Genomic DNA, 23651 nt, shown 5'->3' on the forward strand with positions numbered 1-23651 from the left:
TGGTAACGAAACAGCCCCCTCAGAGCCTTAGGCCTCAGTAATTGACAGGCCCACTTCCTGGCGACCACTCTGCAACAGGCAGAGAGCACTGGCCGGGAGCCCCTGGGGACTGGCAACTGATGAGCATTCACACTTCTGATTGCACTGGACAAGGCAATTAGGCCACACTCAGCCTAGCACAATGGCAGGAGCAATTATGACCGTCCTAGTAAAGTGACAGCTCCCCTTCTATTTATAGGCTGGCGGAGGGGGACTCAGCTTCCTGAGGGTAAAGTGACTTTCCTGACGAACTGTGTCCCATTTAGCAAAAAGAAAAGGAGGACTTGTGGCACCTTAGAGACTAACCAATTTATCTGAGCATGAGCTTTTGTGAGCTACAGCTCACTTCATCGGATGCATACTAAGTATGCGTCGTAAGTATGCATCTGATGAAGTGAGCTGTAGCTCAGGAAAGCTTATGCTCAAATAAATTGGTTAGTCTCTAAGGTGACACAAGTACTCCTTTTCTTTTTGCGAATACAGACTAACCCGGCTGTTACTCTGAAACCTGTCCCATTTAGCCGGCTCTAACTGTTGTCTGAGTGCTTTGGAGAGGGCTCTCTTACCCCATGTCCATACTTTCCTTGGATAATCAGGCCAATCCGGACCACGCCAACAGGCAGCAGAGAGCAGCGGCAAAGGAGACGAATTCCTAAATTAGGGTGACCAGATGTCCCCATTTTACAGGGACAGTCCAGATATTCAGGGCTTTTGCTTATATAGGCACCTGTTCCCCCTACCCCCTGAGTTTTCATACTTGCTCTCTGGTCGCCCTGCCCTAAATAGCAGTGAGATGCCACCTTCCCTGCCTTGAATCTTCAACTGTCCTAAAAGTTCCTGTTCCTAAGACTGGCCCTCACTGGGCCAGGGAGCCTTGCCCAGGGGGCAGGGCCCAGAGTAAAGCCTGGAGGGGCCGCAGGGTTGTGCGGTGACTGGCCCAGGGCTCCCGCCCACTGAACAACAAGCCCCTGGGCGATGCCGAAATACCTGCGAGGGGCTGCGCCCCTGAGCCCAGACCCCTCTGGGCCGCCCCCACAGTCCTGCCCACGGCCTGCGGCACCAGCGGGGCTCCCCCTGCCAGGCTCCGCCTGCGCCCGGCCCCGGCGCACCTGCCCGGAGCGGAGCGGCCCCTCCGCAGTGCGCAGGGCCGGCGGGACGCGGGCGGAGCGGCTCCCCGGCTGCTCGTCCCGGCCGCTCGTCCCGGCCGAGCCGCGCAGGGGGGCCCGCCCCGGGGCGGGATGGCGGCGCCGGGGGACCCCGGTGACATCACAATGGTGGCCGGCCCGAGCGCCGGGCTGGGCACGGAGGGGCGGCGGCGGCGGCGGCGGGGCTGACTCATGGGTTCCCGGCGGCGGCGGCTCCTCCCCGCCCAGCCCCTCTCCAGCCCCTGCCCATGGGCCGCTGCCCCAGCGCTCCGCGGCTAGCGGGGGTGGAGTCGCCGGTGCCCGCTCCCCGCCTGCCGCTCCGGCCCGGCAGAGGCCGCGGGTCTGCCCGCGCTGCACGTGGGCCATGGAGGAGAAGCTCTCGGCCGCCGCCGCCGCCCCCGCCGGGCTGCCCGGCCGCCGGGGCCAGCCGGCCGTGCGCTGCCTGGGCATCGCGGTGGACGAGGACAACGTCCGGCCCGGCGCGCTGCGGCTGATCCGCGAGCTGAGACCGCAGTGGGCGCCGGAGCGCGTGAAAACCAAGGTACGGGGCGAGCGTCCCGTCCCCTCCCGGGGGCTGCGAGGGGCCGGGCTGGACCGGCTGCCCCCCGCCGCCGCCCCCGGCCAGCCCGGTTTCCATGGCTCTCGCCCAGGCAGGCGGAAGGGAAACCGCTTGCTGGGGCGAGATCTGGTCTGGGCAGCCGCCTCCCGCAGCACCCCGGGGGCGGTGCAAGTTCGCCTGGGCTCTGGAGCTAGACAAGCCCCTGGAAGGGGCGAGGTTTGCGCCCAGTGACCTGCTCCGGGTCTTTCCTCCCTCGCCGGGGGATGTTGCCGGGCACCTTTTCGCAGCCCCCCCGTTCCCCCCCCCGGGCGGTCCCAGGGGCGCTAGGGTGGCCGCGAAGAGCTGAGGAGTGACTGGGCGGATTCATGTTCCCTGCAGAACTCTGAAATGCCTGTTGCACGTTGGAGATTTTTAAGAGCAGGTTAGAGGGGCACCTGCCAGGGACGCTGGAGGCCAGCGCGCTCCTCCAAGTGGTGGTCCGCGGGCCATCGGCTGCCGGTCTGCCCGCACAGTGGGAAGAACATTGCCAGCCCCCCACCTCAGACAGCTGGAGAAGCAGTGGTCTGGAGAATACCTGGGCCTGCTGTGGGTGCAGGGGGCTGGGCTAGATGACCTCTCGAGGGCCCTTCCAGTCCTGTGATTCTGTGATCCATGAACCCTGGTTCTCCCCAGGCAGAGGCATCGAATCCTTAGAGCCAGAGACCAGGCACTGGGACTCCAAGAATCTGTTCCTGGTTGTGCCACTAACTGGCTTTGCTGCTCTGTGCCTCGGTTTCCCCATCTGTAAAATAGGGATGGTAATAGGCACCTGAAGAAGTGGGGTTTTTACCCGCAAAAGCTTATGGCCAAATAAATCTGCTTGTCTTTAAGGTGCCACCAGACTCCTTGTTGTTTTTATAGGGATGGTAATGACACATTGCCTAGCTTAGCTCATCAGTATTTGTAAAGTGCTTTGAGATCCCTGCATGAAAATATTCTGTAGCTGGGCAGCAAGGGCACAGTACTAGTACAGTATCGATGTAATCTAGCACTCAGACAAGCCCGTGCGCTTATTTCCAGTGTGCCTGGAGCATCCTTAGTAATATATTAGTAGCCCAGAGTCATTTAAATACAAGAAGCTGTGTCAAAATATCTGTGCCAGGGCAGCTGCTAATAGACAGGAGACTCTTGAGTTAAGGCTGTGATCTCTTCAGGGCAGGGGCTGTCTGTCATGTGTTTGTACAGCCCCTTGAGCCCCGGTCTCAGCTGAGCCCTCTAACTGCTACCTATAATACAAAGCGTTCGTAATAAGACTCTTGTCAGCCGTCTTGTATCCATGCGTTGATGTTGTGTTGAACAGCAGATCTTACTTGTGTAAGCCTAAGGGGAAGCCTTAAATCGTAGCCCCAGCTGATGTTACTTTATATTTGTTTGTTTTTTTTTTAACATGGGGAGAGAGACTTTCTTTTTAAAAAAAATTTTTCAAAAAGACCATTTTTTTTATTAAAGAGAGAATTGGAGCAGATCCTTAGCTGGTACATATCAGCACCATGATGGGGTGACGCTGATTTACCCTGCCTAGCTCCATGGTGTCCGAGCCAGCCTCTTAGGTACTGTGCACCACTGCAGATGTTAAAGGCTAAGTCTTTAGAGTGGCCAAGGTCTGCTCGGTGTAGGACCCAGGAAAGCTGGGTAAAGGTGGCTGTACGCCCCCCCGATGCCCACACACAATTCTGGGGCCAGCTGAAGATTGTCCAGCCCCCCAGTGCAAGTAAAAGGAGCCTACAGCTTGCACTCGGTTACGCCCAACTGCAGTGGTCTCCAAGGATCTGGCCCCACCACCAGTGCATCCCCTAGTTCTGCCACTAAGCAGAAAGCATCTCCCTGCAGGGGACTGGAATCATAGAATCATAGAGTCATAGACTATCAGGGTTGGAAGGGACCCCTGAAGGTCATCTAGTCCAACCCCCTGCTCGAAGCAGGACCAATTCCCAATTAAATCATCCCAGCCAGGGCTTTGTCAAGCCTGACCTTAAAAACCTCTAAGGAAGGAGATTCTACCACCTCCCTAGGTAACACATTCCAGTGTTTCACCACCCTCTTAGTGAAAAAGTTTTTCCTAATATCCAATCTAAACCTCCCCCACTGCAACTTGAGACCATTACTCCTCGTTCTGTCATCTGCTACCATTGAGAACAGTCTAGAGCCATCCTCTTTGGAACCCCCTTTCAGGTAGTTGAAAGCAGCTATCAAATCCCCCCTCATTCTTCTCTTCTGCAGGCTAAACAATCCCAGCTCCCTCAGCCTCTCCTCATAAGTCATGTGTTCCAGTCCCCTAATCATTTTTGTTGCCCTTCGCTGGACTCTCTCCAATTTATCCACATCCTTCTTGAAGTGTGGGGCCCAAAACTGGACACAGTACTCCAGATGAGGCCTCACCAATGTCGAATAGAGGGGAACGATCACGTCCCTCGATCTGCTCGCTATGCCCCTACTTATACATCCCAAAATGCCATTGGCCTTCTTGGCAACAAGGGCACACTGCTGACTCATATCCAGCTTCTCGTCCACTGTCACCCCTAGGTCCTTTTCCGCAGAACTGCTGCCTAGCCATTCGGTCCCTAGTCTGTAGCTGTGCATTGGGTTCTTCCGTCCTAAGTGCAGGACCCTGCACTTATCCTTATTGAACCTCATCAGATTCCTTTTGGCCCAATCTTCCAATTGGTCTAGGTCCTTCTGTATCCTATCCCTCCCCTCCAGCGTATCTACCACTCCTCCCAGTTTAGTATCATCCGCAAATTTGCTGAGAGTGCAATCCACACCATCCTCCAGATCATTTATGAAGATATTGAATAAATCCGGCCCCAGGACCGACCCTTGGGGCACTCCACTTGATACCGGCTGCCAACTAGACATGGAGCCATTGATCACTACCCGTTGAGCCTGACAATTTAGCCAGCTTTCTACCCACCTTATAGTGCATGGACTAGATGACCTCTCGAGGTCCCTTCCACTCCTATGATTCTATGCTGGAGAGCTTCAGGGCATTGTAAGCAAGCTTGATCGCATACTATCAGAGGGGTGCCTGCTTCTCTCTCACCTTAGATGTGATAAGGAGAGCCAGCACAATACATTCAGCGCTGAAGCCCTGTCTGGACTGCAGCAGGTTGGAGATCTATGCTGTGCATTCCAGTATCTTTAAGGCTGTGTTGGCAACACAGAAAGGCCCCTGCTTAAATACTCATGGAGTTACCATCCAATGAAAGAGACAGGAGATGCACGGGAGCACTTTGGGGTGAAGAATGGCTGTGAGAATGTCTGAATAGGCAGGGATGTGTGTGTCACATTCACTCTGCAGTTGACACTTCCGGGAACGTCTCAGGTGGTCTCCTGAGCAGCTGTCCTTGTTCCTGGAAGCTGGAGGAGCTGTGAGATGCTGGGTACGCAGGTCGTCAGCAGTGCTGAAATGAACGTCATGGAATGCCAGCAGGATCAATACCAACAGTCCAATTCACACCCACAGGAAAGATCTGAATGGACTTCAGATCCGAAAATGGAGAAGAACTGAGGCAGAGTTCAGTTTGCCGAAGAGGAAGGGGCTGCTGAGCTAGAACTGCTGGGGGAGTGGGACCTGTCCACAGGAAATTCCGTTCTCGCCCTCACGTAACCTGGGGCTATTCTATTCCATGTGCAGGGGGCTAGTTTCAGTGGGTCCCACCCTTAGCTGGTATAAATCTGGATAGTTCCAGTGATATCAATGGAACTATGCCGGTTTGTACCAGCTGAGGATTTGGCCCATTGGATCTGAAAGGAGGAGGACAGGGAGAGGCTGAGGGCGAAGACTTTAAGGAAATATGAGTCTTATGGTATTTACTTCTCTCTGGCCTGTGAAGCTCAAATCAGTTTCCTTTTTACTTATAGGGGAAAAGCATATTGTCACCTACAGCGAAGCTACTAAAGCTCCAGATCATGTCCCGGGCAGTGCTGGACAAAGGTAGCATCAGCTTGGGCGGTACGGCACCAGGCTGTGCCCTTGGTGCTGCCGGTTCTGCAACAGCGGGTAGCCTGAGCAATGCCTGCTTTGGGCATGGCATCCCTCCCCTGTGCATCAGGCCATAATGCTGGGCACTGCCCGCCCCGGCAAAACAAGCCCCATTGGATTGCACCCTCAGTGCCACTGTCTCATCAGCACCCAGACTGACTCTGCCCGTCCCATTGCACTCCCGGGCAGCACCAGATCTGCCTTCTGAAAGGCCCAAGGATCCAAGCCTGCATTTCCCACAGCAGGATGGCTCGGTGGGTGGCAAGGATTGCCTTTGCGGGGGCGCCTTGCTCAGCACTGGCTTGCAGCCGGAGCTAGCAGCCCCTCGCTTCTTTCCACAAGCATCAGATTCCCCCAACTTTTAAAAAATCGAAGAGAAAAGTGGCCCTTGGAAACAGCATTAATCTCAACTTAACCCGGGGCTAAGGGTTCCGCTTCGCCCCCATCTCGTTGGCTCCTTTGACTTCCGTGGAGTTACTCCTCATTTACTCCAGTGTGAGTGAGAGGGGAATCAGGCCAATATTTCTTGCCGTCCCCAGACCATCTGGAATGGCCTCCCTTCCCCATCAATCCACACCTCTGTGCGTTTCCTCTGCTTCCCAAGAGAGAGCATAGACAGGAGCATAGAGGGAGAGATCTGCAGGAAGAAGGGTCATTGAGTTGGAGAGGACGGGGGAAGGGGAGAAGACTCCGTGTATCCGGGCATCCAGCCAAGTTAAGGAGAAGCCCGAACAAAACCCTCTTTCCATCTGTGAGGAGCCATCAGATTAGTGACAGAGGCATCCCCAGCAGAGACATCCCCGCTGTCAATGATCAAAGTGCTGTCAATGATCCCTGCGGTTGGTTGGTTTGTTTCATTTGCTCCTCGCTGTGTTTTGTGCCTGAGGCTCTGTGCCAGTTCAGGGATTCTGCCCGCGGGGCAGCTCAGAACCTACAGAGGCCTGAGCCGCGGCCCTCAACACCTCAAGGTGGAACGGTTCTTTTAGCTCTCTTGAGTCGCCAGCCGGAAAACAGCCCAAACCACCCAGCTGTGCCTGGTGCCTTCATCAGCGCCTCCAGCTAGCTGAGAACTTATCACAGCCCCCTCCCCCACCCCACCCCGGTTCGAAACCCTGCTGAGCGCCCCCATTGAACTGGGATCGAGTGTCAGGTTTGTAACTTAACCCAGTGTCATGCTTTGCTACTAAATCTCCAAGCTCCACTTATAAGCCTGGGCCGTATGAGGAGTGCAAGACAGGCCCATGTTTGGGATGCTGTCGAGACCTCCCAAACGTACGTTGTCTTGTGACTGGTGCGTCTCCTGAGGCGAACCAACAAGAAAGGTCTCCAGAGAGAGTGCCCGCTGATCATAACCAAGCTCTTAATTAAACCATGCGGTTCCGTGCGGTGGTGCTGCTGAGACCCCTTCTTTCCTCACCTTGTCCCTTTCCTGTTCTCTGTTGCCCCCACATCTTACTGCAGCCTCTTTTGGCAGGGACCGTGCACAGGTGCACGCATTCATTCACAAGCAGCACCCAGAGGGCACAAAACAGAACGGCTCCAGCAATGACCCAAGTTGCAAGGCGGGGGAGAATCAGACCCGGTATCTTGCAATCTGTCCTTGTAAAGTGCCTAGTGCAACTCGGACACTGTTCAAATAATATTGCGCCACGCTGCGCATTTAACAGCCTCAGCCCATGTGCCCTGAGTCACAACCTCCATCCTGAGCCAAAGGCTGGTGACCTGGCTAGGACTCCGTTCCAAGTGTCTGTGCTGTTCCCTAGTCGGCATTTTGACTGGCGACAGTGGCAAAGAGAGAAAGGGTGGTTGCCTGGGACTCAATTCCCTGCTTCACCACAGACCCCTGTGCGACCTTGGGCAAGTCCCTTAGCTCTCTGGGCCTCAGTTGCCCATCTGTACAATGGAAATAATAGCCCCGCCTCACCGGGGTGCTGTGAGGATGGTGATAGCAATGCCTAGCTTTTATATAGTGCATTTCATCAGATCTCGGAGCACTTTCCCATGGAGATCGGTTTCATTATCCCCTTTCACAGATGGGAGAACTGGGCAGTTCCTGGCCCAAGCAGGCTGGGCATTGAGCTGGGACTTGAAGGCAGGTGGAGTGCTCTGTCCACTAGACCACACTGCCTGCCTAGGTCAAATCCATTGGAGTGTGAGCCACTCACATGTAATGGTTGTGGCAGCCAGATAAGTACCATGGACAGACTCCTGTGCCAACCTTTTTCCTTTTACACTCGGGGCTGTTCGGATTCTACATTAGTGTCTCTTTTCCCCCTTCCCACAGGGCATTCCCCTGCGCACACACTTGTTAATGGCCCCTACGGCCTCGCTGCTTTTCCCCACACCACACCACGCCCTAACCCTCTCCCTCTGTCCCTCCCTCGCCAGCTCTTCACCGATGGCATCACCAACAAGCTCATGGCCTGCTACATGGACGAGGGGATGGCGGACGCGGTCCTGGTGCGGGTCTACGGCCGGAAGACGGAGCTCTTTGTGGACAGGGAAAATGAGCTGAAGAATTTCCAGGTGCTGCGAGCCCATGGCTGCGCCCCCAACCTCTACTGCACCTTCCAAAACGGCTTGTGTTACGAGTTCATGCAGGGGATGGCTCTGGAACCTGAGCATGTGCGGCAGCCACAAATCTTCAGGTGAGTGTGTATGTGTGTGGTTTGTGCCACGTTTCCTTCCTCCGTGGTCCTGCCTTGGGAGGGGAAAGGCACGTGGGTGGATTGCTATGGGCCTGATTCTGCTATCGGTCTTAGGGTGCTGCATGCAGGGAGTGACGTTTGGGAGAAGCCAAGCCAGATCAGGGAATAGGTTCCTGACACCTCTGCAATGCCCCGTATTGGGCTGCTAGCAGGAACTTGGGTGGGAGGCAGCATAGGGCATCCTTTCTCCCAGCAACCAGAGGCAGCTGCTGGCAGGGGGGTGGGTGTTGCCTTTCTCTTGCAGACTGGCCTTTCGTCCGGCAGATGTGTAGTGCGCACAGCCATTGCAAGCCCCACAGAGGCTGTTCCCCCGAAGTCTCCCATACCATTTGCCTAGATAGAACCAGGACAGCAGCATTCTCTGGTAACTGCAGTCGGCGACCAGATTCCCTGCTCGTGTAAATGCCAGCAGTATTGCCAACTCTCCTGGTTTTCTGACAAATCTCGTAATTTGGGGTATACTGATTGAAGCCCCAGCTGCTGGAATCAAGTGATCACATCAGAATCTCAGCTTTCATTTAAAAAGAAGTAACTTGTAACCCTCAGGGTTGTTGTGAAGAACTTGAAAACATGATGCAATTGCAACCTGAGGGCTCAGAAACCAGAGAGCAAATCACAGGAACAACAACAACAAAAATTTGGCTTGAAAATCACAAGATGATTTTTTAAAAATATCCCATGATTTTTGAATCATTGAGGTTGGCAATGCTGAAATTGGCATTTCTCCAGAGACTTATACCAGCAGAGAATTTGGCCCAGTGAGTTTGGAGATTTTTGAGATGGTACCTTGAAGCTTTTGGAAGTCACGCCACTAAAATGGAGAGAGAATTTAGACACTTTCAGTCTGAATTTTTAACAGTAGGCGCTGGTTTTGTGGGTGCCCAACTTGATGGCCCTGGGGTGTGGCTGACAGAAGGTGCTGAGCATTTCCCATTGACAGAATCTCGAAGTGTAGCCACCTATTATCGCTGCCCGTGTGATTTGTTATAGGTTGATAGCCTGGGAAATGGCCAAAATGCACGCAATTCACGCCAACGGGAGCCTCCCCAAACCCAGCCTGTGGCACAAGATACACAAGTACCTCACCATCATGAAAACTGATCTCATCACCAAGGCATCCAACCCCAGGTAAAGAGAGAGAGAGAACCCAGCAACAAGACTCCTGCTAAGGGCATCCTGTATCCACGCAGTTCTAGCCAGCTGCACTGGGCTCATCTCTAGTCCTGCGTATGGGTTCAGGCAATGCAGCCAGGCAGTTGTGGGAAGGGTAAGTGACATAGAATCATAGACTATCAGGGTTGGAAGGGACCTCAGGAGGTCATCTAGTCCAACCCCTGCTCAAAGCAGGACCAATCCCCAACTAAATCATCCCAGCCAGGGCTTTGTCAAGCCTGACCTTAAAAACCTCAAAGGAGGGAGATTCCACCACCCCCCTAGGTAACACATTCCAGTGTTTCACCACCCTCCTAGTGAAAAAGTTTTTCCTAATATCCAACCTAAACCTCCCCCACTGCAACTTGAGACCATTACTCCTTGTTTTGTCATCTGCTCCCACTGAGAACAGCCAAGCTCCATCCTCTTTGGAACCCCCCTTCAGGTAGTTGAAAGCAGCTATCAAATCCCCCCCTTACTCTTCTCTTCTGCAGACTAAATAATCGCAGTTCCCTCAGCCTCTCCTCGTAAGTCATGTGCTCCAGTCCCCTAATCATTTTTGTTGCCCTCCGCTGGACGCTTTCCAATTTTTCCACACCCTTCTTGTAGCGTGGGGCCGAAAACTGGACACAGTACTCCAGATGAGGCCTCACCAATGTCGAATAGAGGGGAATGATCACGTCCCTCGATCTGCTGGCAATGCCCCTACTTATACATCCCAAAATGCCATTGGCCTTCTTGGCAACAGGGGCACACTGTTGACTCATATCCAGCTTCTTGTCCACTGTCACCCCAGGTCCTTTTCTGCAGAACTGCTGCTTAGCCACTTGGTCCCTAGTCTGTAGCGGTGAATGGGATTGTTCCGTCCTAAGTGCAGGACTCTGCACTTGTCCTTGCTGAACCTCATCAGATTTCTTTTGGCCCAATCCTCCAATTTGTCTAGGTCCCTCTGTATCCTATCCCTACCCTCCAGCGTATCTACCACTCCTCCCAGTTTAGTGTCATCTGCAAACTTGCTGAGGGTGCAATCCACACCATCCTCCAGATCATTAATGAAGATATTGAACAAAACCAGCCCGAGGACCGACCCTTGGGGCACTCCACCTGATACCGGCTGCCAACTAGACATGGAGCCATTGATCACTACCCGTTGAGCCCGACAATTTAGCCAGCTTTCTATCCACCTTATAGTGCATTCATCCAGCCCATACTTCATTAACTTGCTGGCAAGAATACTGTGGGAGACTGTATCAAAAGCTTTGCTAAAGTCAAGGAATAACACATCCACTCCTTTCCCCTCATCCACAGAGCCAGTTATCTCCTCATAGAAGGCTATTAGACTGGTCAGGCATGACTTGCCCTTGGTGAATCCATGCTGACTGGTCCTGATCACTTTCCTCTCCTCTAAGTGCTTCAGAATTGATTCCTTGAGGACCTGCTCCATGATTTTTCCAGGGACTGAGGTGAGGCTGACTGGCCTGTAGTTCCCTGGATCCTCCTCCTTCCCTTTTTTAAAGATGGGCACGACCTTAGCTTTTTTCCAGTTGTCCGGGACCTCCCCCGATCGCCATGAATTTTCAAAGATAATGGCCAATGGCTCTGCAATCACAGCCGCCAACTCCTTTAGCACTCTCAGATGCAACACATCCGGCCCCATGGACTTGTGCTCGTCCAGCTTTTCTAAATCGTTCTGAACCACTTCTTTCTCCACAGAGGGTTGGTGGTCTCCTCCCCATGCTGTGCTGCCCAGTGCAGTAGTCTGGGAGCTGACCTTGTTCGTGAAGACGGGCAAAAAAAGCATTGAGTACATTAGCTTTTTCCACATCCTCTGTCACTAGGTTGCCTCCCTCATTCAGTAAAGGGCCCACACTTTCCTTGACTTTCTTCTTGTTGCTAACATACCTGGAGAAACCCTTCTTGTTACTCTTAATATTTCTTGCTACCTGCAACTCCAAGTGTGATTTGGCCTTCCTGATTTCACTCCTGCATGCCCGAGCAATATTTTTATACTCCTCTCTGGTCATTTGTCCAATCTTCCACTTCTTGTAAGCTTTTTTTTTGTGTTTAAGATCAGCAAGGATTTCACTGTTAAGCCAAGCTGGTTGCCTCCCATATTTACTATTCTTTCTACACATCGGGATGGTTTGTCCCTGTAACCTCAATAAGGATTCTTTAAAATAAAGCCAGCTCTCCTGGACTCCTTTCCCCATCATGTTATTCTCCCAGGGGATCCTGCCCATCAGTTCCCTGAGGTTGTCAAAGTCTGCTTTTCTGAAGTCCTGGGTCCATATTCTGCTGCTCTCCTTTCTTCCCTGTGTCAGGATCCTGAACTCGACCATCTCATGGTCACTGCCTCCCAGGTTCCCATCCACTTTTGCTTGCCCTACTAATTCTTCCCGGTTTGTGAGCAGCAGGTCAAGAAGAGCTCTGCCCCAGTTGGTTCCTCCAGCACTTGCACCAGGAAATTGTCCCCTACACTTCCCAAAAACTTCCTGGATTGTCTGTGCACCGCTGTATTGCTCTCCCAGCAGATATCAGGGTGATTGAAGTCTCCCATGAGAACCAGGGCCTGCGATCTAGTAACTTCCGTGAGTTGCCGGAAGAAAGCCTCGTACTCCTCATCCCTCTGGTCCGGTGGTCTATAGCAGACTCCCACCACGACATCACCCTTGTTGCTCACACTTCTAAACTTAATCCAGAGACTCTCGGGTTTTTCTGCAGTTTCATACCAGAGCTCTGAGCAGTCATACTGCTCCCTTACATACCATGCAACTCCTCCACCTTTTCTGCCCTACCTGTCCTTCCTGAACAGTTTATATCCATCCATGACAGTGCTCCAGTCACGTGAGTTATCCCACCAAGTCTGTGTTATTCCAATCACGTCATAATTCCTTGACTGTGCCAGGACTTCCAGTTCTCCCTGCTTGTTTCCCAGGCTTCTTGCACTTGTGTATAGGCACTTGAGATAACTTGCTGTTTGTCCTGCTTTCTCAGTATGAGGCAGGAGCCATCCCCTCTTGCGCTCTCCTGCTCGTGCTTCCTCCCAGTATCCCACTTCCCCACTTACCTCAGGGCTTTGGTCTCCTTCCCCCGGTGAAGCTAGGTTAAAGCCCTCCACACTGAACTTAACTGGAACTGGGCAAAACCAGAGTGAAAAAAACAGGCAACAGGCAAAGCCCTTGCTGGGGTTTGTCACAAACCTAAAATTCACAACAGGTTTGTCCAAAGATTCAGAGAGGTCAGTAAAACATTCAGCTTAGCTCCGGGGAGTCAGGCCAGTCCAGGGATTGGGCAAAACCAGGCCAAGTTTTGGGTTGAAACCATGTAACTCTGAGACTCTGACCTGAAACAAGACACAATTTTGAGGGCTTTGGTTGCGTTTGGGGGCTTGTTTGAATCCCCAAACTGCAGGGAAGGCAAAACACGTGAGCTAAAAATGCAAGGAAAGAAAGGTGAACATCAGAACTGAACTGCTGAGTGTGGCAGAGCTCTAGAGGTAACGTGGGGTGGCGTTTGTCAGTGGAGCAGCTGACACAATTACAGCAAGGTTTGAAATTTGTCATGTTAAGGAGCAAACCAAGGTGGGCCCTTCCATAATGCAACAGGGAAACATGGTCTAAATATAGCTATGGTCTGTCTACTCTACAAGATTGGCCAATTTTTGTATCTGGGCCCACCGACAAGCAGACTTCCCAGTATAGATGAGACCGCACGGGAGAATGAACCTGGTTGAAATGGGAGATCTCTCTCAACACTTAACTCTCGGATTACACTGCCCAGCCTTTGCTCTGAGTTGCCTTGGAGAGACCTTCGCTGTGTCACAGACAAAGACTTTGGAGCGATCAAAGTGGAGACAACTTCGATTGTAAGCTCTCTGGGGCAGGGACTGTCTTGTTGTTCTGTGTCTGTACTGCGCCTAGCACAGTGGGGTCCTGGGCCATGACTAGGATTCCTCTGTTACTAGCAGTAATAACTCCCAGGAAAATCACCCCAGCTGGGATTAAACTGGGACCTGAGCCCCACTTACACTGGGCATTGATCCCAATTATGTGGGCTGATTTTACACCTAGTTCAGGGTAAATAGGGGTTAAACCAGGGGCCCTTGTAGCTCCAGTACACTGGCTTTAAAACCATCATAGGCCTAACGCTGTTTTTCGGTGATCCAGACAATGCACGTTTAAAACCAGTCCATCTAATGTCCAGTGCAGACAAGGCCTCAAGGGAGATTTAATCCATTCCAGGTGGGTGGATCTAGAGGAAGTCTCAACCTGCGTCAGGATCCACCTACTTGGACGCCATCAGTACCCATAAACAGTGAAGGTGAATGAACTAGGTGGCACACAGAGTGCATTAAATGGCCAGTTAGATTTAATTATTAACTAGTTCATTTTTTTGGTATCACCGGGTTGCTTGAGGTTATTAATACAACATGTGTCACTGTGGGGTCTTGAAAAATCCCGTTGTCCTTGTGGCTCTGGGCCTGGGAGCTCAGGGAACTGAACCATCATTTTGATCCACATGGACCCTTTGAAGGCAAATTGCTATGAGAGTCTTCTGCTCCTGATTTGACTGATCTGATTGTTGCTGGTTTGTGCCCTATATGTGAGACGGGTTTGAGTCTTGGTCTAGTTCCCTGTGGGACAGGGTTTTACATCACCAAAACCACCAGTGCAATTGAGCTCACTTGTTAGCAAACTCCACCTAGAGGCTAAAGAGTCAGCGGGGCACGGAGATAGAATTATCCTTTTTCCGCCTAGAGAGAGTACATCCACATCACCATGGAGGCACGTTGATAGGATAACATGGGGAAGCTTCTGCTGCTTGATTTGTCCCTGCTCTGAGGCTAAGTAGAGGATCCCAATCTCCAGGACTGTCAAGCCATTCACCGCTGCTGAGTATCAGAACTTGAAAGTGCATGGCTCCCAGCCTGGTGTTTAGTCCCCATTGATCTTCCAGTGAACAAAGAGGTTTTTGCTGGACCAAGTACCCATGCGATGTGATTCTCCAAGACTGTGCTGCCCTAGGAGATTTGCCCGCGCGCGCTCTCTCTCTCTCTCTCCAGTTATTGAATGTTACTGAGCTTTGCATTATTTAAAAAAATAACCCACATTTGAAAAGAAACTTACTGTGCATGGACATGACCTCACATCCTTTTCTCCCCTAGGTTCCGTCAGGAAGTGCCCAGTCTGGAGGTGCTGGAGCAAGAGGTTGCCTGGCTGAAGGAATCTCTCTCCCAGCTGGGCTCTCCCATTGTGCTGTGCCATAATGACCTGCTGTGCAAAAACATCATCTACAACGAGACCGAAGGTTTGTTCCATTCCTGTCCAGTGCACACGAGCTTTGCACACGTGTCCCTTCCCCTGATGGTGGCTTCCAAGGGGTACAAGGATGCTTGAAGAACCAGAGGCGTCTACTCTAACCGCTCCCCGTTTTGCCTTCCACAGGGCACGTGCGGTTCATAGACTACGAATACGCTGGTTACAATTACCAGGCTTTCGACATTGGGAACCACTTTAATGAATTTGCAGGTGAGTCAAGCTCCCCTGCCTCCTTCTTTCCCTAGCCTGAAAGCTGGGCCCCTCAGTTTGGTGGAATGTTTCCCTTTGGCCATGTTTACTTACAGGGTAACTGATGAGGATATTTCATTAATGTAAGTAACTGTAGGAAACATTCCTTCCTCTCCCCATGTGTAGCCCCAAGTGCAGGTAATATTTATGTATGTCGATAGCCATTTCAGCTTGTACTGTGTAGCCTTCAGCTCTCACAAGCTAAGTAGGGTTGGACCAGGTCAGCACTGGGCGTGGAAACCTCTAAGAGGATTTGGAGGAAGTGTTGTGGGTGATTCAGTATTTGGTCCTTCTCCCTTCAAGTGACTACTGAGTCAAGAGCCACGTTCGGGGGGATTGTGCTGGTGGACTTGCCAGCACCTTTCAAATGAGACCTAAAACTGAGATCCTGGCCACTTGTGGGCATTAAAGTTGCCATGGCAATAACATCAGAGTGCCTGGGTCATTCTGTTCTGCCTACCCGATTTCCCAATGTGGTCTCTGTTGGCTTCTCTCCCAGCCCTAAACTTCTGAGCAGCGTTGCTGCACGTGGTTGAATGAATAGCTGCCACGTTCCTCTCCAGAAGAGTCTACAGGAAGTTACTCCTTGCACTTGGAAGACAAAAGGGGTTGTAGATGTACCAGTAATTTTTACCTTGAAGACTTAGGCAGGATTATTGCAGCCTGAAGCACAAACCCACACTGAAATTTTTAAGTCCCCTTCTGTGCGCCACTGCTGAGAGCAAACAGTAAAAGAGATCAAATCCAGGCTCATGCATGACAAGGTGCTCATGGGCCGGACTAGATCTAGGGGGAAGGGGGACTTGGTATGTATCGTGGCTCCCTGTTGTTTCCTAATTCAGTGGCCTTTCTCAGAGATCATCCCAAATTATTTAAAAGCCTCTGAAGAACTTCTAGGAGTAAAATTCACATGGAGCGCAGGGAAGATTAGGAATCAGCTCATGTGCCCTGGAGAGGGAAATTACATTTAGATTGTAACTTCAGGGCCAAAATCCCAGCGCCAGAGAGGGATGGATAGGACCCACTTGCTAACAGGATCTTGTAACAAGTAGATAGGATCAGTGTACTTGCACCCCATCCCTAGCTCTGGGGAAATACCTTGTCTTCCACTAGAATGGCCCTGGACTTGCATAGTGTTTTTCTCCCAGGGGCTGGTCCAACAGCAGTTGAAAGATTCCCACTGACTTCAATGGGCTGTGGTTCATGGCCTGGGAGAGCCCATCTTCATCAGCACTTTGCCCTAGAGGAGCTGCCTTGTTCTCCTTGTCCGCCTCCAGTCCTCCTAATTGCTAGCTTCTGTTTGCAGGCGTGAACGAGGTGGATTACAGCCTATATCCCAGCAGAGACACCCAGCTGCAGTGGCTGAGACATTACCTGCAAGCCTACAAGCAACTGAGCCGGGAGAACCAGGGAAGCGGAGGGGGAGTCATCTCTGACCAGGAGCTGGAGACCCTCTACGTGCAAGCGAACCAGTTTGCTTTAGTGAGTGGGCGCCCGGCGGGGCGGTGGGAGGAGGCAGGGCTGACCAAGTGATGTGCGCTGGGGCGGGGGTTCTGAATATACTGAACCCACGGGAGAATTGATTGTTGGGGAATAGAAGAGGTATATTTACCATCCACTGGAGCATGTTCTTCTCTGACAGGCAAGACCCAGGGCTCTTGGGTGGGAGAGTTAATCTGCCCTGAAATGCACTCTGGGATTCAGTTACGGGAGTGGACAGGGAGAGGAAATAGGATCTGGTCCGGTGGCTCAAAGACACTGAAATTCTTCACTGTGCCTGTGTGTCCGCTCTGCGTTTAACATCGCTGCAGCCCCAGGCCCAGGAGTGAACCAACTCCGTCCTCATGGTCCTGGAGCTTCACCGTTCATGAAAGGAACATAGGAATTGCCGTACCTGACTAGAGTAATGGTCCAGGAGCAGTAGCTCGGCAGCAGTTCTGCAGAAAAGGACCTAGGGGTTACAGTGGACGAGAAGCTGGATATGAGTCAACAGTGTGCTCTTGTTGCCAAGAAGGCCAATGGCATTTTGGGATGTATATGTAGGGGCATTGCCAGCAGATCGAGGGACATGATCGTTCCCCTCTATTCGACATTGGTGAGGCCTCATCTGGAGTACTGTGTCCAGTTTTGGGCCCCAAACTACAAGAAGGATGTGGAAAAATTGGAAAGCGTCCAGTGGAGGGCAGCAAAAATGATTAAGGGGCTGGAGCACATGACTTATGAGGAGAGGCCGAGGGAACTGGGATTGTTTAGTCTGCGGAAGAGAAGAATGAGGGGGGATTTGATAGCTGCTTTCAACTACCTGAAGGGGGGTTCCAAAGAGGATGGATCTAGACTGTTCTCAGTGGTAGCAGATGACAGAATGAGGAGTAATGGTCTCAAGTTGCAGTGGGGGAGGTTTAGGTTGGATATTAGGAAAAACTTTTTCACTAGGAGGGTGGTGAAGCACTGGAATGGGTTCCCTAGGGAGGTGGTGGAGTCTCCTTCCTTAGAAGTTTTTAAGGTCAGGCTTGACAAAGCCCTGGCTGGGATGATTTAGTTGGGGGTTGGACTAGATGACCTCCCGAGGTCCCTTTCAACCCTGATAGTCTATGATTCTATGGTTCCATGGCCAGCACCAGATTCTTTAGAGGGAGATGCAAGAAGCCCTAGAATTAAAGTTCTCCAGCGGAGGGAAGGGAACTGCTGTGGAAGCAGAGAGGGAACAGATGTGATGGATCAGATCTTGCTAAAGAGCTCAGTAGGTTGAGCACGTGTTGGTTTTTTTTGTTTTTGTTTTTTTGTTTGTTTATTTGAAGATCTAGGCGCAGTGGTACGTTCAGAGCTGTTAGAGGCCTGGTCCAATGTACATCAGCAGAGTCTGCCTGCCTAGCTGGAAGTCCTTCACGTTATTAAGTTCCTCCGACAATAAGGCAGATCCTCTCTTGGAGTCAGATGGCCAAGAGCTCTGAGTGCCACTTAATTCCTCAGGAATCCAGACCTAATGCCACCACTGACTTTGAGCAGAGTGCTCAGTGGGGGAGAGCACTGGATGGAGCAGCCAGAGGCCCTTCCCTGATCGCTTTTCCCCCCAGCCATCGTGGTTCTCTACTGCCTTCCACCTTGTGTAACATTTACAACTCGTAGGTACCTGTTGTTCAGGGGTTAACAGCATCGCCGGCCTCAGGCACTCCAGAAATCATGAGAATGGCTTTGACAAGCAGGTCACCTTTTCGAGTTTTTCCTCTGCAACCACACACACACACACACACCCTTTCTCTCTTTCAAGTGAAAGCCGACATTCCCATGCAGTCTCTTGATGGGGTTTCCCACCAGCTATCACAAAAGTGCTGTTAAAACCACAGGAGTTGGCAACACTGGACCATGAACCTAGCCTGTGGGCTTGCTTTATGGTTTGCAGAGTTGCGAGAAAGAGCAGGCTCCCCCAGAAGCCACAATCAGGCTCTGGGTTGAATTACAGCTCTTCTCCTGCCACTGAGGAGGGGCAGTGGAGGAAATCAGGCCAGGCAGTGGGTGGCTTCCTCTCTTCCCCCTGCCCTGCTTGAGGAGCTATCCCACAAGTAGCAGAGCTTACATGGGATCCAAGACTCTGTGTCACTTTGAGATTTCCCAAAGGGCTACGAACCCATTTAGACACCAAAATAAGCGGCCAGGTTTTTGAGAGAGACCTGCACGTTGGGGTTAGCCACTTGAAAATCTGGCTCTGAGCTCTTTCTCGGTGAGCATAAAGACACATCTGACTGGGTGGTCTCAGGTTGCCGGGCTGATGGACAGACGGCGGTGCCCTGTTAGCCATTATCTTGTGCATCCTCTGCCGGACAGCAAGAATCCCAGAAAACTGGCTGTCAGCCGTGCACATGGGGCAGGAGGAGCCCTGGAAATTTAGAGCCAGATTCTCAGCTGGTACAAACAGGTGACGTCAATGGAGCTGCACTGACTTACACCAGCTGAGAAATGTTCTGGCCTATAGTTTCTGAGGACCGGAGTTTCTGTCCTCTATGGCAGCAAGACTGGGAGAGCTCAAGGAAGAAGTTTTTGCACTGGTAGCCACCTGCTCATAAGCTGGAGAAGAGAGGTGGCCACATCTTCCATGAGACAGGAGGCCAAAATAACGAGTGATGCGCTTTGACTGTAGGTCAGTGGGGTACTAACAACAGGTGAGCAAAGACTGCAGTGACCTGTTGGCCTGAACCTGGGCCAGAGCCCGCTGAGCCCTGGAATACAAGGAAATCTGACTTTGCCAAGGTTACTTACATAAAATCTCCAGAGAGAGCAATGACCCTGTTGGAGCTGCTACAGCGACCTTTGAACCGAGCCGCTAGAGGGGAATTTACCTTAGCTGAGAGCCAGGCAGTAAACAACTTCAGACCTATCCATCGTGATAAGGAAGCCGAGGGCTTGTGGAGCTAGTTGCCTGTATTTTAACTCCGAAACATTTAGAGAAGAATTGTCAGTGGACACGTTAGGGAACATGCTCTTGCTATTTCAAACATGCAGGGGTAGGGGACCATCCTAGAGGTGCTGTGACCCAGGTGCTGCCAGCCAAGGATGGATCAAACCCAAGGCTGTCCCACTCGGAGGGACCAGGTGGTAACATCCCCTTCCCCCTACCCCGTGCAAGGAAGGGGATAATATTTCGCTTACTTATGACTGTAAGATCTTTGGGGGCAGGGACAGCCCTTTTGTTCTGTGTTTGTACAGCACCTAGCACAACGGGATCCTGCTCCATAAAAACGTCACACAGATAATCGTTAATAAGACAGGAGCTGACTGTTCATTAGCATTAAAAAGCTCATGGGCCAGATCCCCAGCTGACTGCAAATCAGCATAGATTCATTGAAGCCAGTGGAGCTGACTTAAACCAGCTGAGGATCTGGCCCTGAGTGCTGGGAGAAGCGGGTGACATGAAAGGCTTTATCGTCCCGCAGTGGTATGGGAAGCTCTAGGCAGGTTCCTGATTCTTCTCTCTGTTGCAGGCCTCTCATTTCCTTTGGGCATGCTGGGCCCTGATCCAGGATAAATATTCCACCATAGACTTTAACTTCTTCAGGTGAGCAGGTCCCTGCAGCAGGGCTGGTGGTGGGTAGGGCTTCCCCTTTGCCACGGCACAAGCAGGCTGCCACGCTACTTCTGCACCCAGGCTGGCATGAATTCCTCTCCTGTTTTGGCTGCGGTGATCAGCACCGAGGTCCTCGTTGGATCCGTGGGTCACTGCAGCACCCAGACAGAGCACGTGGGGAGGTGCAGTGTGATGGGATGTGTAACGCGGCAGGGATCGACGCTGGGACCCATGGATCCTAACAGGATTGCCGCTCCAACCTGGGCTAAAAGATACACCTCTGTTAGCCCGAGCTGCAGCAGGCTCTTCAGATACGTAGCCCAGCCCCAGATTGCCGCGGTGTTACTGACACCCAGTGTATCAGCATTCTGCTGCAAGCACAGGAGAACGCAGTGAGCCCCAGGAAGACAGGGCTGCCCCTTGATCTGTTATCTCCTGCAGAGTTTGGACCAGAAATTGCTAGAATGAAGGCAGACCATCTCTCTCCAATCCCATCTAGCTCCTTACCCAACAGCTCAAGCAATCAGGATTCCAGCATTTCCCCTTGGAGATTATTCCACACCTTAAATCGCCCCTCTCCTTCATTGCAGCAGACGTGAGTAAGCAAGGCCGTGGGCTTCACCCTTGAAAGGAAGTGAGGGGAAGTCCCCGTAGCACTGACAGGGTGGAGGCAGTCAGATGTTCCCACTCTCTTGTGTAAGATCTGTCTCTGTCTCTCTTCACAGGTATGCAAGGCTAAGATTTAAACAGTACTTCAAGGCAAAGTCTGTGGTGACAGCCCTGGAGATGCCAAAATGACGTCTCAAGGCTGCTTCAGGGCCACAAGATTCCCCATTATTTTCTCCTGCACGAGTCAGCTGCTGCCATGACCTCAGACCTCAGTCAGCCACTGGCTAGTGGAGGGGGCAGATAGTCTGGAGGGAGAGGGGGAAGGGGAAAGAAGACTTTCTGGGAAGCCAAAGATTAAACGAAGCCCCTGGAGCACAGTTATCCCATCTCTGGATTTAGCCCCATGGTTGATTTTGCTGATGGTGCCATTCCGGGGAATGACGACAGGCCTTGGCTGCTGGCAAGACACTTGGTTCCAAGACTGGAACGTGAGACATTCAGGAAGGCCATGAGCTCAGCTGGACTTAAAGATTTCGGGACTGCCTTGCAGATTAGTATCGCCTTAAGATTGGAGCTGTGTTCCTTGGGCCGGGTGACCCGGCAGGTATGTGCTTTACTGAAACAAACCGTGCTGCTGTTTGGTGTCACATCCTCCACAGGGTATGGGGAATTCTGCTCAGTCAATCCTGTCTCAGGTGGGGATGGGGCTGACTCTGTGCCTCTCACCCCCACAACTCCCTTCTGCCCGACACTGTGAGGGGCTGGCTCTAGACCCCTCCCCCTTTATTTCTGAATGCACACTTAGGGCTTACACAAGGTGGCCTGCACAGGTCTGCAGTCAGAGGGTCTGGAGAAGGGTCTGCTGCTAGGCCCATGGGAGAAAAAGGGGGGCCTTAATCATAGAGGTCACAGCAGCTGGCAGTGACCTCTCCACCCTCACCACTCAGCGTTGTGTTTGCCTAAGTATCCCGAGGAGGAGTTGAAGATCCCGACTATGAAGAATGGTCCCGCGTGCCCAAAATAAACTTCTCTTCCCAAATAGGGCTGCTCACCTGGTGCCTTGTCCCACAGCTGGGTGTCCTGGAGACGTGGCCGAGGCTGCACGTACCCCTTCCCTCCCCCTCCCCCATCCAGCACACTCCTCCGGCAGTGAGGACAGCATGTAACTTGCTATAAAGCACAGCTGGCCCCAAGCTGCTAAGTTTAGATATGAACTTTCCCTGAATTTGGGGAGCACGTTGGGAACTGGAGTTTGCTTAGCTCAGTAGAACCAGATCCCCGAATCTGGCTTGGAATCTCCCTTTAACACTACCCAGGACATGGTATGTTTGGGGTGTGGGTGCTGTGCAGTCAGCTTCCACTGGACCCCCCCAAATACTTTCCTAGGTGTGTGGTTTTGCACAAGCTTTTTCTTTTGCCTCAGATCTATGGGGCCACGCACTCTGGTCTCCTCACAGTGTTTCCACCAGCCCAGGGACTGCTGTACCCCACAGCCTCCCTGAGACATGTAACGAGTCTGCAGGAGAAGCAGATAGAAAAGGTACAACCCCCGCCCTCTCCTTGTGACTGCTAATTCCCCCCACACACACATTCTCAGTGCCTGAGTCATTCGTGCCCCGCACCTTTATGCCGGCCTTGCTGGCAGAAAGGGGCCATAAGCCCCTGGCCTGCGGGAAGAGCACAACAGGGCTCACGGCAGCAGCAGGGGTCGCGCTGGCGGAACCAATGGCCCTGGCTGTGCAGTGGGCCCGGAGGTCCTAGTGAGGGCACCTCGGCTTTGCCTGGGTGGCTGGGACCACCCCTGACGGCGCGAGCATCAGGAATGTGGAGCTCAGTGAGAGCCAAAGCGGGTATGTCTACGGGCGCTGGGAAGCGCACCCCCAGCTCCAACTGCTGGGGAGCTGTGCGGCCAGTGCTGATCCTTTGAGCCTTGTGCAGCAGCTGGGAGTACCCCGTTTATTCTGGCAGAGGGTTAACCAGGGCAATATCAGATTCTACTGCAGACCAGAGCCTACAATGGGTGCTATAACCTGGGGGAGAGGGTGTGCGTTGCAAAATAGGCATGTTTCTCCCAGTTGGATGCCAAGCCAGCGTCCCATGTGCTGCTTAGTGGCTGGTTTTGCAGGGGTTAACCTTGCTCCCTTCATCGGGCCCACGGGCTGGCTGAGCACTCCAGCTGCATTCCCCCCCCCCCCGGTCGGCTCAAGTTGTCAGGGCAGCCGCAGACTGCTGGCGTAGGGCCCGTTCAGCCTGTTGTCCCCCTGCCCTGCTCTGTCCTGCGCTTCGATACTTGTGGTTCAAATCTACGCTGATTGGTGTCTGCAATTACCCGTGGTGTTAAACAGCTGTGCCTTCTGCCAGGAGAACGAGCGCGGAAGAACAAATCTCGCATCCTTACCCTGCAAGAGCCAGTATGTCTGGTATTGTCTCAAACGGTGATAATAAAACGCTGCTGTTGTCTGGATCTTAGTGGAAGGAGGCTCTTTAATAACAGAGGGTAGGGGCTGCGCTTAGGGCCCCCATCTGCAACACCATGTGGGGGCCTGGTTCCCACTCCTCTGGGTCTCAGGTGCCTGGCTGACAGGCAGGAGGGGTGTATGGCCGCTTAGGAGACTCCGCCATGAACCCACTTCTGGAGTGAGATGCCTCATGCAGGTCAGCGTCCCTTTCTCATGAAAAACCAGCGTGAGAAAGGATCTCCTCCCATCAAGAACAAATCCTGTCAAACTAACCTGATAGCTTTCTTTGACGGGGTAACCAGCCTTGTGGATAGGGGGGAAGCGGCAGATGTG

The 23651-nt window shown here is 52.5% G+C and overlaps 1 protein-coding gene across 1 annotated transcript; it reads left to right on the forward strand.

Moving 5' to 3' along the window:
* Positions 1 to 1204: 1204 nt before the first annotated feature.
* Positions 1205 to 23317, forward strand: ETNK2 (ethanolamine kinase 2). Its single transcript, XM_073320065.1, has 8 exons — positions 1205 to 1725; positions 8153 to 8412; positions 9463 to 9600; positions 14789 to 14931; positions 15069 to 15152; positions 16498 to 16673; positions 20168 to 20241; positions 20976 to 23317. Exons 1-8 carry the CDS (start codon positions 1549 to 1551, stop codon positions 21046 to 21048), a joined length of 1125 nt encoding a protein of 374 aa, XP_073176166.1. The 5' UTR covers positions 1205 to 1548; the 3' UTR covers positions 21049 to 23317.
* The last annotated feature ends 334 nt before the right edge of the window (positions 23318 to 23651 follow it).

This window comes from Lepidochelys kempii, chromosome 21 (genome assembly GCF_965140265.1).
Source record: "Lepidochelys kempii isolate rLepKem1 chromosome 21, rLepKem1.hap2, whole genome shotgun sequence".
NCBI lineage: Eukaryota > Metazoa > Chordata > Testudines > Cheloniidae > Lepidochelys > Lepidochelys kempii.

Coding starts and splice junctions, on each gene's coding strand:
- ETNK2 (XM_073320065.1), top strand. CDS start 1,549: ATGGAGGAGAAGCTCTCGGCCGCCGCCGCCGCCCCCGCCGGGCTGCCC. Junction 9,601..14,788: donor ACCAAGGCATCCAACCCCAG/GTAAAGAGAGAG, acceptor TTTCTCCCCTAG/GTTCCGTCAGGAAGTGCCCA. Junction 20,242..20,975: donor ATAGACTTTAACTTCTTCAG/GTGAGCAGGTCC, acceptor CTCTCTTCACAG/GTATGCAAGGCTAAGATTTA.